We start from the raw sequence: 18,967 nt of genomic DNA on the forward strand, positions 1-18,967 counted from the left end.
ATTATCACAAATCAGTCTTTATTTATTGCTCTTACAAATACAAACACCAGTTACCATTAATATTTAAACAAAAATGAACTGCAATCAATATTAAAAAAAATACGAAACTATTCGCTTTGCCCGATACCCCGGGTAAAGCGGACACAGTACTTGGGCAAAGTGAATACCCATATTAAATCTCTGAAAACTTAAAAAAAACCTTTAATAAACTGAAAAAAAAAAAAACTTAACTTAACCATAAAATTTGAAAATCAAGATTGACAATTGTCACAGGTATACCCTTGAGTGCCATCAAAAGCAGAACAAGCTTCGTGGCACCATTGTTGACAAATGTCACATTGAATCCAATTTTCAATCGGTTTATCGTCTTCTTCGATATACATTTCACCACAAAAAAAGCATGAAATATCCTTAAATTCTTTGATTTTCTTCTGTTTAACATTTTTAGCAGTCTTTGTATTAGTCTTCTTAGGAACTTTTTTTGACTTAACATTCTTAACTTTATTTTTTTCATATTTCTGCTTTTGATCTTCCTTGATCGGGGTACTGGTTAATATTTCCGATTTTTGTAACTTTCGTTTACGCATGGTCAATGGTTTGGCAGGATTTGGAATGGGTCTTAACACCAAGGGACTGCAGTGGGAGGCTGAGCATCCCGGTTTTGGATCAGGTGAGTTGTCACGGCTAGTATTTTGACGAATATTTACTTCAGTCTCTGGTAGCACTGTGTCACTTCTCTGAGCAGCTATATCTGGCCCAAAAGCGGAGACAATTCGGGAACATCCAGGTTCTGGTTCAGGTGTACATCCGTCGCTACGAATCTTTTCAGGCGTGTTAACGATAAACGCAACAAAGTCTTGAAACTCACAAGAAGGAGTTCTGTTTCGAGATGGAAATATTTCTGATAGATAATCTACTGAATTTAATGGAATCTGTTCTTGAAGAATTGAAGGCGAAGGAGTTGAAGAAGTTTCTGCAAAAGGTCTGGGAATATCGATCGTTTCTAGTGCGTTTGTACTTTCTGTGCCAATATTCATATTAGACGTGCCTGCAATCACTCACAGCGGCTGGTTCGTAATCTTCGTCACCAAAAGCATATTTATTCACTGGCCAAATACCAGGTCTTTCAAATCCATGAACTGCATTTTGAGCTACTGCACTTTTCAGAAAAGCTGGTGATAACAGTCTGGCTACATCGTATTGATTTATAATGCGTCCTGGGTGCGATTTTTGGAAGAAATTTACCTCCCTTTCAAAGTAAGTTTTCAGTGGGCCGTAAACCGCTACATCCATGGGCTGCATTTTATGAGTTGTGTGTGGGGCCAAGGATAAAATTACGACATTGTTCTTGCTGGCGTAATCTAAAGCTGGGTAATACTTGAAGTATTTTTTTCTCAGGGGTAGGTCGAACATGTTCCACAAAAAAATGCATCCAATCAAAGAACACCTCGCCTGAAGTCCAGCCATTTGGAGTACAGGTTCCTTGAGTACCGGGAGGTGCACCATCAAGTAGTCTGGGTTGCATCTTTTTTCTGGCAAAAATTAAGAATGGTGGGAGAAATGAACCAGCGGCATTACAACAACCTATGACAGTCGTTAATTGACCACGTTCTGCACTGGCGATTATGCCCACTTGTTTCTTTCCTTTCGTTGATAGCACTTTAGGCGGTTTATTTGTGGTTGTAGATATACCAGTTTCATCCATGTTATATAATCTAGATGCATCAATATCATATTTTACTGTTAAAGCTTCAAGGTTTTCATAGAAACGTCCAACTTCATATCTGTTAAATCCTTTTGCCCTTGCAACGGATGTTACCTCTGGAGTCCTAAGGGATATTTGCTCGTGACGAGACAAAAATGACGATAACCAATCATCTCCAGCTTTTTCGTACTTGTCCCAGTTATTCGGGTAGTTCAAATTATTTTTCTTGGCGTAGATGAACGCTAAATTTTTAAATTCATCTCGAGTCAAGCCAAAAAATACAGAATCCATATCTTTAAGATATGTCACCAACTCTTTTTCCTGATCTTCAGTGAAAACAGGACGGAATCGACCAAGTTTTGAAGCAGCTATGCCGGTTTTTACATGCCTATACAAGGTTGCATAAGCCAAACCATACTTTTTAGCTGTGCTTTTTACTGATTCTCCGCCTTTACACAAATTAATAGCCGTTTGCATAACATTTTCATCCCACGTCCCTTGCTTAGTTTTTTTTTATATTTATTCACCATCTGAAACAAATAAGACATTTTTAGATAATAAGTCACCAATGAGATATGGCGGGCAAAGTGGATACCATATCCACTTTGCCCTATTCACTTTGCCCGACTGGGTAAGTTTTGAGGTTAACACATTTCATACAAAAACTAATAATTCTGACTTTCTGTTAAATATACCATAAAAACCTACTTTGATATGCTACCGAATCAAGACATTCCTAAAAATCAAGAACTAGTAATATAGGAGAATTGATCAATGTACTTACCGCGTAAAATCAATCTTTTATTTACGAAAACACAAATCTTCACTCCGCGGACGGGACGCGACGCGGCCCCTCGCTTCGATGTTTGCCGCGTACTAAACCAAGATGGCCGAACGTAACAGTGGTGGCGTGTTGAATGAACAACTAATAATTTAGGAGTAGTGGGGAGTATTCGCTTTACCCGGGGTATTCACTTTGCCCGGCCTTCCCCTACATCAACTTTTTAGCGTTATTTTTGTAATAAATCAAGAAAATACACGGACAAAACTCACAACAAAAACAACGTGGTAAGCTGCCAACCCCAGATCTTTGTCTCTCTGAGCTCTCTGTACTTCTTCAGAGAGCTTCCTCCGTTTATTCACTGTAAAAAAAAGTTTTATTTAATTTTGTGCAAATACTGTTTGTACCTCATCATCATCATCTCAGCGTTAATCCCAGTCGCATCCGAAGCCTTCAGCTTTGGAGTCTGGGGTCTAACTGCTGTCTGTACTGGCACTTTTTGGAGTGTTAAAAATGTAGTTGTTTGGTGTGTAACTACCACCGCCGTTATCACCACCACAATCACCACCCGTTACTACAGCGCTACTGCCCTGAGCTACTTCTGGCAATGGCATGGCAAAGTCAAAAACTTCTATGATTGCTTCAGAGGCTCTGCTAACAATAGCTTCATCCGAATAACCACCAAACTCCGCAGGGAAGCCATTGCATGTAGTACCTAAAATTGATGCTACTCGGTCCAAAACTTCATCAGGAGGTATATAATTAAATGTATGACTACATTAATCCTTACTAATATAATATTATAAAAGAAAAAGTGAGATTGTTTGTTTGATACGTCTTTTAGTAATAATATAAATTTAAATACTGACCTTAAGGTTCTTTTGTCTTATGAAATCACTACGCTTCCTTGCAAACTTCTTCAAATTTTCCCACTTGAGTCGAATTTGCTCAGGACGCTGCATATCTCCCGTAACAGCACTGAACTCCTGTGCAATTGCCTTCCATGCTTCTTCTTTTAGTTTATTATTGGTTGCGTTCGTAGCTTTGGTGGTTATTACTGGATGTTTCAGGATCATGTCGAGAAGAAGAATTATACTGTCCTTAACAAACTGCTCAGCCTTAATCTGAAAGTAAATTATAATTTAGGCGCGAATTGGTGGCATGCGAACCCTTTTGTTTTATCTGTTTACTTTTGTCTTCTGTGTACTTTATAAATACAAATAAGATTTTCAACCAAATCACAAGTCGATAACTCGAAACAATTCAAAACAGTTGCGACAGCGAGCGAGCGCGGGAATTTGACACCGCGATATCGCTAGCGTCGCGTCGTTTGCTGGCAAATGTCAAAAATGCGTTTTATTGCATTGTAAGGACGGGACTTAGACAAATCAAACAAGATGTTAATGGTTACACGTACCGTTTATTAATACCTCCTCCTCTCCAGAGATACAGTTTATATTCTAATGAACTAATGATTGACTACTACGTCACACGCCCTATCAAAAAGAAAAAAAAAAAAAGAAAAATATGAAAACTTTTTTTTTTTTTTTAAACTTAAGTAATTAGCACAAAAATGATTAAGTATAATAAGTATAATAGTAATAAGTATAGAGATTAAACAAGGATACATTTTTTTTTTTTTTGTGGTTTACAATTAATAAGTTCTTATCATATGATTATAATATAACTAGTATCTAATATCATATTCAATACACTCTAAAACTAAACAATAAACAATTTCATCATAAGATAAACTTCATTTGATACCATACAATCATAAACAAAAGTGTTACAATAAAATATAATTTCATTCATGATAAAGCCTAGTTCTATTTTTATGAATAATTTTTTCTTTCCCTTTAACTAACACAACAACATTTGGAGAGATTTCCTTGACTACTTGAAATGGACCTAAATACAATGGGTCCAGCTTATTAAAACTCTCATTTTTAACTAATATTTGGTCCCCAGTTTTATATGTTATAGGATTCATACCGCTATCGTATTTACTTTTCCTGACAATTTCCAGCTGCGTTTTGCGCGATTACAATTTCTTCTTTACTCTGCGATTTTCCCATTGTTAGTTTTATGCACCAAATTCACTTTGTCCGTACAGTAACGCCATCTAATTATTTGTCCCATTGTTTCACTACGCGATCTACTGAGTCCGGAATTCGACACCGAACCTTAAATGGCAGGGTCGCCATGTAAGGACGGGACTTAGACAAATCAAACAAGATGTTAATGGTTACACGTACCGTTTATTAATACCTCCTCCTCTCCAGAGATACAGTTTATATTCTAATGAACTAATGATTGACTACTACGTCACAGCATCATGTTAGAAAGCATTTCATCATTATTTTATCATAAAATTTCACCGTTTTTATATAAATTATAAAAGTTTTTTTTTTAAAGTACAATTTTACTAAAGCTAATATCGTATATAAGCAGAAATAATATTTTTCACGAGAAACAAAACGTAACGCATTTTTTGTGAGGGAAAGGACTTATCTGTCTTTAACTGTAGATAAAGTTACTGAAATTTTGTTATTGAGACGGCAGTTATTGATAGATCAAAAGTAACAGTAAAACTCGAGCTAACCGAGTTTAACTCTTGGTAGAGTGTTGAGATTGGCCGCTAGCGTTTTGCTAAGAACGGCAACCTTTATTTTGATAGCTAGCCGGGGTAATTGACCTTTGAGTACTTGTACACATGTATTTTTTAGGCTACATTAAATTCTCCACTTCCATAATATTTATGAATTCAAGGAACACACTTAAAACTAAGACTATCGGCTGGGAATGTTAAGTGGTTCCAACATGCAAAAAATACACTGCTAACCTTGGTCCACTGTTTGTAGGTTTTGATGGTGCCACCTATACTATTTAAGCGCACGGCTAAGTCACCCACTGGCGTCTACTTCGTTCTCTGGCATTTTGTGTTCTCACGAAACCCTTCGCCATGCCAGGGTTTCTTTCCATAAACTCAACCAGAGTTTCAACCTGAACCCACGAAGGGTGAGACGACCTCTCATTTGGAGTTAAACATTATTGTATGATAAACAAAATAAACACTTCTTTAATTAATATTATTTTTAACTTTACAACAAGAAATATAAACTATAACTTTTTATTTAACTGATGGATATGAAGGAAAGAAATAAAATCGAGAGTTAATGATTATATTTTCTTTATTATATTATAATATCTACCTATACATTTTCATAACATATCATCATCATCATCACTCTCCGTACCATCACTACTGTCGTTTCCAACATTTATTATGAATCTTTCAGTCATTGTTTCCACATTTCTGTCCATGGCATCCATTTTGGGCTCAACTATTTCTATGACATGCTTTATACATTTTTTCCATTTCTCTGCGTCAATATTTTGAATTGATTCCTTTAATACAATTTTTAATTCTGCCATTTTGTGTATTTTCATGTGTGAAGCTACATTTCCTTTAACTTGAGCCCACACTAGCTCAATTGGATTTGATTCGCAATGATACGGCGGCAATCTCAGGACAGTTTTGTTTTGTGATTTTGCCATCTCGTCTATAATACAAGCGTCGCGTCGTATGTTTATGTTAAATAATGTCTATGCTTTTTAATGGTTTTTAACAATGTTTAATAATTCACGTTTCAACATTTCAGCGTTACAGCTAATATTTTTTTCGCGTAACCAATTAGATATATCCTGTTTTTTAGATACACACAAGTAAGAGCACGTCTGCAATAAGGGAAGTATGAGTAGACTAAAAAGTACTCGTACTGTGTACACGGCCTTAACATTTATCACTGACCAATCGCAAATCAGTGAGATAGCGCTCTACTAACTCGTCTTCGTGAATACATTATAGCACAGTATTGGTCGATTTGGAGCTCATTTCACTTCGCAAGTGATTAGGTGATGTTTACAGAAAATCAAGGTCGTTTTGAACCGAATGCGAAGTGAGAGTGAATTATAGAGTTGCATGGTGTTTTGCATGTTACCAGTCCATAATGTTTTTTTTTTCACGGGTGAACTTGGGTGTTTTCTCCAACCACCTGATAGAATAATGATGAATAATGTAAAATTCCTGAAAGATGATGCCGCAATCAAATTTGAAATTCTTTAATTTCCAATTTTTATATTCAGCCCCCTTTTTTAGTATATCAAGAAATTGAAGCAGTTAAGGTTTTCTTTTCCCCATTTTATTGCTTAACCGTTTATGCCATGCTTCTCCTAGGCTTATTGTCCTATGACGAGCCCTATGTACATTCCACATAAACTGTATACTTGCATTTTCTAACCATTGGGATAATCGTTAATTTTGTAAATGCTTCGCTCTGTGGAGCATTTTCTATGTTCTGCAACCAAGCGTCTTCAATGTCCTGGTCCTTCATATGTGCTAACGCAGCACACACGGCTAAGTGACTTCTCTTAATGTCATTCAGTTGTTGGGCATGTGCTTTTCTGGCAAGAGAATGTTTGAAATAAAAGTTATATTATTGTTATTTTACATGAGGGAACACTTGTTTTATGACGTTTATCACGACAATTTCAAAGTCGACGACCATTGTAAGCGGTGTTGAGTTGGTTAAATGTTGCATTAGTGATATAAAAAAATAGTTCGAGCGTATATAAAAGGCTCTATTTTCGAAAATTTGTCGTCTCCGTGTATACACTACAGTTGATAAAATGGTGTACAGGAGCTTGCAAGTGTCATCACTGGAAATCTTCGTTGCCGTACACCATGACTTCTTTCAATCGGATTTCGTATCCTTATTTAAGATTCATTATAGAGTTGCTCTACTTCCGTTCTTGGACTCCCTAACGGAGGCATCATGTATGATGTTGAGGCATAACTACCGTCAACAACCAAAATTGAATTATTGTAGCATCCATCTTCAAATTTTGCTTTGATAACACTATTATTAAATATTGTGCTATCGTGACAGGACCCTGGCCATCTTGCTATTATATCAGTGATTTCCAAATTGGTATTGCATATTGTCTGCATGTTTATAGAAAAGAAACCTTTTCTGTTCCTGTATAATTCTGCTTGTTCACCTCCCACTTGGCACCGGAGAGGTACATATGATATTTTTTTTGTGTGCCATCCATAGCACCAATGACACGTGGAAATCGAGCTATTTGGTAAAAATTATCTTGCTCCTTCCTCATCTCCTGCTAAGTAGTAGTAAATTGTATGTATTCTTTGTGCAGGGCAGCAATAGTGGCACTCACTCTGTGAATTATTTTATTAGCAATAGGTATACTCCAACCACATGACAGCTGTCACCAATAAGCATTTGAGTGGAGTTAGTTATATAGAATGTCAGGGTTCCCAGCAACTGTCGTATCGTAAAATCACGGTCATCATATTATTCAAGTAAATCTATTCACTCTTTTAGCCACCTTGGACGTCTAGTTATAGTTATAACTCTCTCATCACTATCTTGAATCAAACGATTTAAACGTTGCATTATAAGTTTTTAAAATAATTCCTTGTTGGGTTTCATTAGTTTGATATGACAGCTTTAAAACAATAGGACGCCATTTTGCTATTCTTGGATTATGCTCCCTACTCCACGCTAAACGGTGGTAAATAAGCTCGTTATGATGGGTTATGGGCAGAAAACGAACGATATTTCAGGATGACCAGGGATTTAATACAATTGAAGTAAATACAGTATTGTCGTGATGCCGGCAGAACACAGAAAGACAGAGACAATTCCATAGAGTGACGTTTTCACAGAAATGTCAAACTCGAATGACATAATAGTTTGCGTTTACAAATAAACTTCAACACGTTATTCTTCGAAATGTGGTTGGTGAATTTGATTTATACTGGAGTAAGTAGCGATTTACACCGAGAATAAAATTTACTCTTGTTTGGTCGAATGGTTCGAGGGAATGGTAGTGTTTGCGACTATAATACCAATGTTCATCAGTTTTTTTTTTGGAACCACTATTTTAAAATAGCTCCCATCAATGCACCCAACCACTCCAGGGAATCCATAGTTTCTGTAAAACCTGATTTAAAAATTTGTTAGTATATCAGTTATTTACATTATTAATTTATTTTGCCCAAAAATATATTAAAGATAATAAATAATAATACCGTTGACTAAGTTCTTGTCTAGCACCTGGAGTGCTAGGGAATCTTATGTACTTCATTATTATATTTCTATGAGTCAGAGCCTCGGTTACTTCTTCTATGTACACACTGCACATTTTTTGCGATACATGCTTTGCTTCTCCAACTGGCCTTTGATAGGATCCCGAGGCATAGGGGAAGGGAGGGCAAGATGGTTCACTTAACTTGAATAATGAATAAAAAAAAAACCTTAATAGAATACTAAGTAACCTTTAATTTCTCAAAATCAACTATAATTAAACTTTCATAATAATCAAAGAAATGACTCTAATTGTTATCACAATTGTTACACGAGATCAATATATAAAATAAAAGGTTTGATTCATTTTGCCCTATACTATCGGGTAAGATGGTTCTAGCGGTCGGGCAAGATGATTCAAGATGAGACAATGCTCAAATATCTTGACAGTCATCACAAAAGTATGTTCCTCTTCCAAGATAAGCTGAACAGGCTTCGTGAGTCCAGTCCTTACACTGGGAGCATTGTATCCAGTCTTCAGCTGGAGGATGTACAAATTGTTCCTTGCATACTGTGCAATAATAATCACGCACAGTTTTGGCAGCACCCCGCACCGATTTTTTTTGTTTAATTCTTGATGTGGACGGTGTTTGATAATTTGTGGATGATAATAGATTCTCCTTGCCCAAATTTTTAACAGCACGCTGTTCAGCCTTTTGGAATCTTTGGTATTGGTCCACCTTCACAGGCGTCGAAGTCAAAATCTCGGCTTTTTGACTTTTCCTTTTTCTTGTAGTCATTTTCTGACCTACAGCGGTTGGGATTGGACGTATAGATTTGAGAACAACCTCAGCAGATGTTTGTGAATCAGGCATGGCGACAGTGGATGCCACAGACATTGACGGTGATAGTGGAGGTGTCTTATGAGTCGGTACTTCTAGGCTAGTAGATGACATGGCCGTGAGTGGATCCCTGTTAATTTGAAGTCCATTGGTGTCATCCATTTGCGGTTGGTCGGTAACTGAGGCAGGGCAAAATCACACTCTTGGAATAAATTTCTGTTATATGGACATATTCCTGTAGTACGAAATCCACTAATAGAATTTACGGGAGTGGCACCTTTCAAATAGGCAGGATTAAATATTGATGCCACATCTAGTTGTGCGATGGTTCTACCTGGATGTGCTTTGTGAAATGTTGCGATTTCTTGCTCGAAATACTTTTTGATCGGTCCATATACAGCAACATCTAAAGGTTGTAGCTTATTTGTAGTATGTGGTGGAAACGACAGAAATATTATATGGTGCTTAGTAGCGTACTCAAGAGCAGGATAGTATTTATGTGACTCGTGGTTGTCTAACAAAAGAAGTAATTTCTTTTGTTCTGTTGGTCGCGTCTTCTCAACTAGAAATTCCAACCAATTCAAAAATATTGGCCCAGAAATCCAGCCTGAATCCGATACAGTGCCTTGTGATCCAGGTGGAGCTCCATCAAGCAGACGAGGGACAAATCTTTTCCGCTTAAAAATAAAAAATGGCGGTAGGAACGATCCTGCTGCATTACAGCAGCACACTACTGTCGTTAAAACTCCTCGTTCTACGCTGGAGATTAGGCCAACCTGTCGCTTGCCATAAGTAGAAAGAATTTTTGGGGGCCTGGTAGTAGATGAACGAATACCTGTCTCGTCCATATTATAAATTTGTGTAGGATCCAAGGAGTGTTTGTCGATCAATTCTTCTAAAAGATCATAGAATCTTTCTACCTGGGGACGGTTAAATCCACGGGCTCTAGCCAATGATGTAGGTTCAGGGGTTCTTAGCACAATTGACGTGTGCCTTTTTCGAAATCCGGATAACCAGTCTTTACCTGCACAACCTTTTGGAAACCTGTCCCCTTTACCTAGCTTCTGAGCAAATTCTCCAACAAGTTTTTTAAAATCAGTAGGTGTTAGACCATAAAATAAATCGTCCATTGTTGTGAGATATTTCTTTAAAGTATTTTCTTCGTCTGCAGTAAAAATTGGTTTGAACCTACCTAAATGTTTGCTGGTAGATCTTGTTTTACAATGTCTTAATAAGGTACTAAACGGAATGTTGTATTTCTTTGCTGCAGCGCGAACCGAAGTTCGACTAGCTTCTTCCATAGCCCGTTCTAAATTTTTTTGTGTCCAATCCTCTATTGGTTTTTCTTTTGTAATTTGAAACCATCTAAAACAGAATGAAAATATTTTTTTAGGTTATCGGGTAAGATGAATATAGGAGGGCAAGACGAATATGGCCATATTCATTTTGCCCGCTAGGATACTTTACGAATGAAACATAACCTAAAAAATGTAATGAGAATACTGTTGGAAAAACTTTAAAAATACATTAATTTACAATATATAAACTAACTAAAACAGTGAAAATATTTTACATAGATGACTAATTCCGTTAGAAATCTCAAAACTTACCGTAGTCAAATATTTTAGTGTCGAGAGTTCGTATTGTTTTTTGTCGCTGACGTGCGTACTCACGCTCTGGCAGTCCGGTTCGTACTGGTTTGCGAGCCCCCGCCTCACCGCGCGTCTACTTGCGCTAAGGACGTGTATGCGCTGATTCGATAGAACAAATTATAAGAATGATTCATGTTGCCCGCTATATTCATCTTGCCCTCCCTTCCCCTAAAAGAATATAGCGGTGAGCACCTGCAAGTAAAAGAAGGAGAACGTTTCTTCAATCATATACATAGTTTTGTTTTGGAAATTGACATTGTAACTATCATAAATTGATAAATACCTTATGTTCCAATTAAACACGTCGAGTGGATCTTAGATTTGTGCTTTGTTTTAGTTCACTGCACAACAATTAAAAAATATTTTTGGACAATCTATATCTACCTCTAAATTACGTCTCCGTGAGGTGGACTAATTAATGGATTAAAAGACGCGCGAGCCCTTGCCCCAATTCTGGCGCTTTTGTTGCGTTCATCTCGGGCCTTTGCGGCCGCAAACATTCTCCAAGCGAAGAAAAAGCGTCCTGACATATTTTTGTTATTATTTTCAATAAATAAAAACTTAATTATTGATACACGAACATCCGCCCTCCGCTCCTGGTCGGAGCTGAAGGCCGACGCGTCCTCCTCGAAAGAGCTCTGGTGAGTTGCTCCTACGTTGCCCCCAGGCGCCCCAGTGGACCTCTCATTAATGGGTCTCCTGTCGGCCTTTTTGGCCGAGGCCCCACGGCCACTGGAGGAAGACCACAGATCCCCTTCTTCCTCTTCTGGAAGGCCTCAACCCGATGTTCCTTCTTGTTGCGCAAACGGCTTGAGCTCACGCCAGCTGCGCTCGCCATACTGCAGAGGCTGTCATTGTTGGAGTCCGACAACATACCCACACTCTTCACTAGCAACTTAGGTTCTGTTTCGCTCATACTATCATGATTTTTTTTTGTTATTTGGGTTTAAAAAATTATCCATATAGATCCCACGAGAAAGAGAGCAACTACATGTCCATCCCCGGCAGTGGCCTCATACCGGGGCAAGCCTACATACTGTTGGGGGCGGCTGGCCCCAACAGGTGGGGCGTCATTAATCCGCTCCCCCCGTTTTTTCATGAGCTTTTTGTGCTTTCGAGCAATTTCGTTTAATTCGAGCTTTAACATTGTCTCGTCATATGAAATATTTTTTGATTTTAGCCAATCTTGGATTTTCCCTTTTCGCCAACTAGAAGTAGGTAACGATTCCAGTTCTGGTATGATATGGAGTATTATCTATTTATTACAAGTACTGCGTTTTCTTTTAATTTTGGAAAAATATTTTTTAACCAGTTTTCATATATATCAGAAGTCATCTCCTTGTGGTAATCATTTAGCCCCTTTTTCGCTTCGAATATTAATAGAGCATTATCCACGAAACCCTCTTCGCTTCCAACATGGGACAGTACAAGTCGTGTCCCCTTGCCTGAAGGCCCTTTTAACCCTTCTAAGAAAGCCTGACGTGATGATTTCACACTGGTGTCCGCCCTGTGCCTATACTGAGTACAAACTTCTTTTTTTTTCTTAGCCTTTAAAGAGTTTTATATGCTGCTTGAAACCCTACAGCGGTTGGCATAATATTGCTAGCGCCCAGTGCTCGAATGGCCTCAAAAGTTTTCCAAGGGGTCTTGATTGAAATTTATAAATAGAAGTGAATTTACACCCATAGTGCTCATTATTTTAACAATCTTCTGAAAGCCTTCTATTGTTTTTACCCAACGGCCAACTGGAGAGGGAGGGAACTATTGCCGATTTTTCCATCATTTTCGATTTTTTTTCCATAACTTATGATGTGGCGATCTTGGCGTTACAGCTACTCTGTATATCTTCCCGTTATTTATTTCACTGAAGCTTCCATTGACAGAGTCAAATAATCTGTCGAAAATCATAAGGATTGTCGCATTTTATTTCGCCGTGGGTTCCAGTTTACCTTTTTCTGAAATTAAATAAAAAATACTTAATTAAAAAACAAAGCCTCATGGCAAATAATTAATGCTAATAAAAATAGACTAATTGAACCAATACTACAAATCAGTAAGGGGGATGAATTAATCCTAAACAGTTTGCCGAATCATTTAACAACTATTTCATAGACCAATAGAGACATTGCAGAGCAATAAGATAAAAAATAATAATTTTAAACATGTGTGCACATGGGAACACACTGTACAGTTTGTACAACTTCTTCCTTTTCGTTAATGACCATGGATACCGAGTACGGCCGAACCCTGTGTTCGGGACAAACTTAAGCCTTTAATACACAGAAACTTCTTTCCCTCTTCAGCTGGACATATCCCATGGCATCACTCAACTGTCTATGGGACACTTGTATTACATCTAAAAATGTCTTAATTATTGGCCTAATTTGTAGTAACAACTCATGGTTAGTATTATGATTGGGATCACAGTGCATGATCCCAATCATAATACTACTGGGATCACAGTGCATGAAAAAAAGTATTTATTTCTTAAAATTCACACATAAATACTTAAGGTTTAATTTTTGAATCTAAATGTGTTTTAACCAGTCTCTGTCTTTTTTTTTCTCTGTCGTGACATATATTATTACGCATTAACCTTTTACTGACTACGCATTGACTTTATCTGAGTATGCATCAACTTTTGTATTTAAAATGCATTACATATACATATCGTACAACAGCTATGATCCTCTGTGATGTCTTCAGAACTCTTTCTGTTAGTCAATTCGTTTATTCCTAAAACAGGATTTTTACAAGTAATTTAATACAGTAACTTGCTCTAGTGGTGTACAATTGCCAATTCTATTGTACCGAATCTCAGCTCTTACAAGTAAATTTTTATAAGCCGCGAGAAGTTAGTCTCATCGCAGTTTTGAACTTTTGAGATAGTTCGTCACACATTCAAATAGATCAGTTATTGGCAAAACACATCGCTAGCTCTGGGCCTTCTGTGTAAATGTATAAGCAAGTGGTCGCACATATTTTCTAATCAGACCCCCTGATCATAAACACTTGCCCATGGTCTACAAAATGCAAAAAATACATGTCTTCATGAGAATGAATATTTCCCCAAACATTATATTTTCCAAACCAGTTGTGATATCTTTTGCCTCATTGGGTAACACTTCTTCCCCCAATTTATCGAAAGCATCTGATATACATATGTACGAGGAAACGTTTTTATATTCGCGGAATGGTTCAAATAATAAAAAAAAACTTTATTTTTCCTTTTCAATATATTCACCTGCAAGACGGATACATTTTTCAGATCTTTCTATTAATTTATTTATACCCTCATAAAAAATGTTTCATCTTTGTTTTCAAAATACGCCGAAACTGCCTCCTTGATTTCATCATCGGTGGAAAATTTCTTACCCCGCAGCTCTTTTTACATTTTTGGGAAAAGATAATAATTACTACTTACCAGGGGGCATACTCTCGAGTTCAATTCCGATCGGTCAACATTGGAATTTTGACGTTTTGAATGTTTTGCCGCGATACTTGAATCAGGATACATTACGGCATTCAATTTTGTCGTACAATCCTAAAGAACTAAACGATTGGTGGTGCTTTACAACTTTATAAGCAGTGGTCAGTTCGGCAGCGCATATTAATACGTCTTCGGTGGTATTTTGCTTGATCATGAATGTCGATACATCTTTAAGGTGTGTCCAAACACGGCGTGCAAGGTGCGCGGCAGCTACGCGCGGCATTCGCGGGACACAAATTTGCCGCGCGCCTAGTTTAAACCTTCTGCGCGGCAGTGATGCGCGGCATGTCCGAGACACGCCGCGCTCTTTATTTCGTATTCAAACTACAATGAAAGCGGCCGCGTGTGTTGTTGCTGTGCTTATTATTCGTAAATTACGTAGAAGAAGGAATAAAAGAAAGTGTATTAAAAAAAGGCAGTGTTGGATGCGACCACTCTTTCAACAAAGGACAAAGAATCTGGAAGGGATCTTTTACGAAATCAACTACCGAACGCCACAGTTTTTAAGATTATCTTTGGAAGAATTCGAACACATACATACATTGGTAGAACCATTTATTAAAAAAATGGATACTCACTGGCGAACGGCAATAACGTCGAAGGAGAGACTTGCAATAACGTTACGTTATTTGGCTACAGGAGACTCCTATTCCAGCCTACAATACACGTTTCACGTATCAAAGCAAACAATATCAACAATAATTCCAGAAGTGTGCGATGCCATAGTGAGAGCTCTTAAGGACATGGTACAGGTAAATTATTATGAACTTTATTACTTATATTATTTTTATTATTTGGTGAAATATTTTAAACTACAGATTTTTAATTTATATTTTTTATTTATTTATTTTCATAATTAAGTAGTAATTAAATACAACACAATCATCATACGTCAATCACAGTTGTTCTCAACTAATTCACAATATTAATCTACATCCGTGTCTAAATCGCGAATCAATTGTGTAAGGCCAGTACCCATGTTACTAGAAGATGATGAGTCATGACCGGTAAACTGTGAAGTGAAATATCCTCGTCTGTTTTCAACGTTATATTCTTGTGTTGATGATTGATTGAGGAGCTCCATATCAGCTTCGTATAGTATAGTATTTATTGAATGTTTGACTCTCGTAAACATAGTGGCATCATATTTTCTTAGTTCGGCTGCTATGTGCATGCCAAAAGCAACGTAAGGATCATTACTACTGTCATTTTGTTTTCGCATTACTTCTAATGCTTCTTCTATCATTTGATTTTCAGCATCATACTCTGACTCTTGATATGTCCTCTTGTTAGCGGGCATTTCTTTTCTTGGCTTCTTGGTATTTGTATCTTGGTCTCGAGTGCCTTGTTCCGAAGTTCCTGGTTCCGAAGTTCCTGGTTCTGAAGTGCCTTGTTCTGAAATGCCTTGTACCGGAATAGCTTGTTCTGTATTACCTGGCTCTGAGGGTGAGCCACAATCCTGAAACAAAATAAATAAAACGTTATTAATTTTTTTTTCAGCTACCAGTGTCAGAGCAAGATTGGAAAGCAGTATCTAAAAACTTCGAGGAAAAATGGAATTTTCCGCACACTATTGGGGCGTTAGATGGAAAACACATAAATATTCAAGCTCCTTTTCGTAGCGGCACTGAATATTTTAATTATAAAAAGTTCTTTAGTATCGTGCTATTAGCATTAGTAGACGCAAACTACAATTTTATGTATGTTAACATAGGAAGCCAAGGTCGAATTTCAGATGGAGGAGTTTATAAACATTCCGAATTGTATCGAAAGGTAGAAAATAATCAACTTAATGTACCAGCGCCAGAAATTTTACAAATACCCTACATAACTAAAATACCATATGTAATATTAGGAGATCAAGCTTTTGCATTAAGCACACATTTGATGACACCATTTGCAGGAATTCATCCAAAAGGGTCAAAAGAAAGGATTTTCAACTATAGACTATCAAGAGCACGCCGAGTAGTAGAAAATGCTTTTGGAATCATGTCGGCAAATGATTTTAAGCCCAAAATCAGCCAAAACCATAGTTCTAGCTACTGTTCACTTGCATAACTTTCTTCGCAGAGACTCTTTATTAAAAAAAACAAATGATTCGACGATTGAAACAGCTTCCTTTACTCCAAATCAATTTATTACCACTCCTTCTGATATTCGTGTTTTTTTGTCAAGATATTTTATGACAAACGGATCAATTGATTGGCAAGAAAGATATTAAATAATTGCATAACCTTAGGTTAAAAATGGCCAAAATTAATAAACAGCCCCTTAGCATTATTTGATCTCATAGATTTTGCAGTATGCGGGCTGTATGTATAATATGGCCGTTACATCTAAAGTAATATTAAAAAGAGGAAAGTTTTTTTTGTTTGTTATGATTTAACTCAAAAACTACTGGACCGATTTTGATTTTTTTTTTACTATTACAAAGCTACATCTTCACTGAGTAACATTAGGTTATAATTTATAAAAAACAACCAGACCACGCGGGCGAAGCCGCTGGCGGAAAGCTATAGTCTAATAAAAATATAAAAGAAATAGGTACTTACCACTGCATCAATAGGGTTATTCCTGTCATGTAAAAAACTAAATGCTTCATAAGCAAACCATTTAGATTTATAGGCCTTGTTTCTACCTGCAACATAAAAAAGAACATTATAACAACTAAAACATAAGCTGATTTTGTGTCTTATTAAAGAATTGAATTACGCATTTCATACATGTTGGATAATCGCGAGGGTAACTTGAAAATTAGACTTTTTGTTTGTTGAGATATCTTAACGATTATGGTGTCAAATAAAAGGTCTAGGTCTAAAACCATTTTATCAGTTTGAATCATGTAACTCGGTCCACGCGTTTAGAGATAATTAAGAATTAGTATAGTGAAAATGTAAACAGCCAGGGATTTATTAATAAGTACCTACTGTTATAAAATGTAATAAGATTAAACTTACCACAACCGGTGACATTACTTGTTTTTTCTCTGTTTCTCTCCCTTCTATAAGAACTCAAAAGACTTTTCATTTTCAATTTTAAAGCTGCTTTTGGTTGTACGAATGTTTTTGCTATTTCATCCCATAGATCTTCTCTCACATTATTATTGTGATTTTCTTTACGTCTAGTGTCCCATAATGGACTATGGGAGCCATAAATTTCAATAAGACGAATTGCTGTTTCATTATCCATTTTATTTGATAAAATACGTCCGTCCACACACAACCACTGGCGAACAAACACTAACACCGTTCGCGGCGATCGTCGCGCGCGGCAGGTAGCTCGCGGCTGCCGCGCGCGGCAATCGTCCAATCATAGCGCGGCAAGCCGCGCGCGGCAGCCGCGCTCGAATGCCGCTTTATGTTTGGACACACCTTTAGAGCCCTCGCACATTACGGCCACCAGTCGCCGCCACTAAACGCGACCACCAGTAGTTCGGCTAGACCACTACACGCCGCCACCAGTGGCAGCCACTAGTGGCCGCATCAAGCCACCAGTGGCTGCCACTTGCGTCAGACACTAGCTGCAAGTATCTCGACAGAGGTAGACGTGTGTTGCCCAAGAATGGACGCACTCTTGATTTCGCTATTGTTGCTTATTATTCTAAAACGTAGAAAACGGCGCCGAATTCAGAACCATCGACGACCAATTCATCGGCGTCACTGGGTACATCCAATTCTGACATCACGCAATAAAAATGGACAGCACAAATTGCTGTTCGAAGAGTTAAAATGTTATCCAGATAAGTTCTTCAAGTATTTTAGAATGAGCGTGAACTCATTCAATGAATTACTTAGCGTTTTGCACGATGACCTCAAACATCAAGATACACGCATGAGAAAAGCATCTCTCCAACAGAAAGGCTGGCTATAACTTTAAGGTAAGTATCATTCATTCGTATCATTTTGCTTCTATTAGTTTGCGACTCACGTGGATTCTAGAACGTAAAACAAACAATTAAAAAAGCCAAATTGAAATAGAAATTATTTATTAATGAGAATTGAAAAATCGCAAACTAAATCAAGTTACATATCGCAGATATACAGTTTTTATAACAAATACACATTTACTTTTACATAGTCAGTTGTCAAAAAGATGTTCATTTATATCATCTGACAAAACAGAATTCATAGTATTATCAGATGCAGATGGCGAGCTAACGGAAAAGTCATGCTCAAAATTTGATTGATATCCCATAGAAGGTGGACGCGAAGCCGATTGATATCCCAAAGCAGATGGACGCGGAGTCGGTTGATAACCCGAAGTAGATGGTTGCATAGTATGGTATGAGCGTGGTTCCTGAAATGATGATGTGAAATATCCATGTTGTTGATTCTGTGATGTTCGCATATACTGTTTATATTTTTAGTACCATCAATACATCGGT

The 18,967-nt window shown here is 37.3% G+C and overlaps 1 protein-coding gene and 1 long non-coding RNA gene across 2 annotated transcripts; both read right to left on the minus strand.

Moving 5' to 3' along the window:
* LOC126056967 (uncharacterized) lies at nt 1-2,696 on the minus strand. The gene is made up of 2 exons (XR_010277415.1): nt 2,490-2,696; nt 1-2,235 (listed from the first exon to the last, which is right to left on the minus strand). It is a non-coding gene; the product is annotated as an uncharacterized LOC126056967 (long non-coding RNA).
* A 12,716-nt stretch (nt 2,697-15,412) lies between these two features.
* Nucleotides 15,413-17,772, minus strand: LOC110373539 (uncharacterized). Its single transcript, XM_049841407.2, has 3 exons — nt 17,541-17,772; nt 17,136-17,221; nt 15,413-16,042 (listed from the first exon to the last, which is right to left on the minus strand). Exons 1-3 carry the CDS (start codon nt 17,770-17,772, stop codon nt 15,509-15,511), a joined length of 852 nt encoding a protein of 283 aa, XP_049697364.2. The 3' UTR covers nt 15,413-15,508.
* Nucleotides 17,773-18,967: the final 1,195 nt, after the last annotated feature.

This window comes from Helicoverpa armigera, chromosome 19, assembly GCF_030705265.1.
Source record: "Helicoverpa armigera isolate CAAS_96S chromosome 19, ASM3070526v1, whole genome shotgun sequence".
In the NCBI taxonomy this organism is placed as follows: domain Eukaryota; kingdom Metazoa; phylum Arthropoda; class Insecta; order Lepidoptera; family Noctuidae; genus Helicoverpa; species Helicoverpa armigera.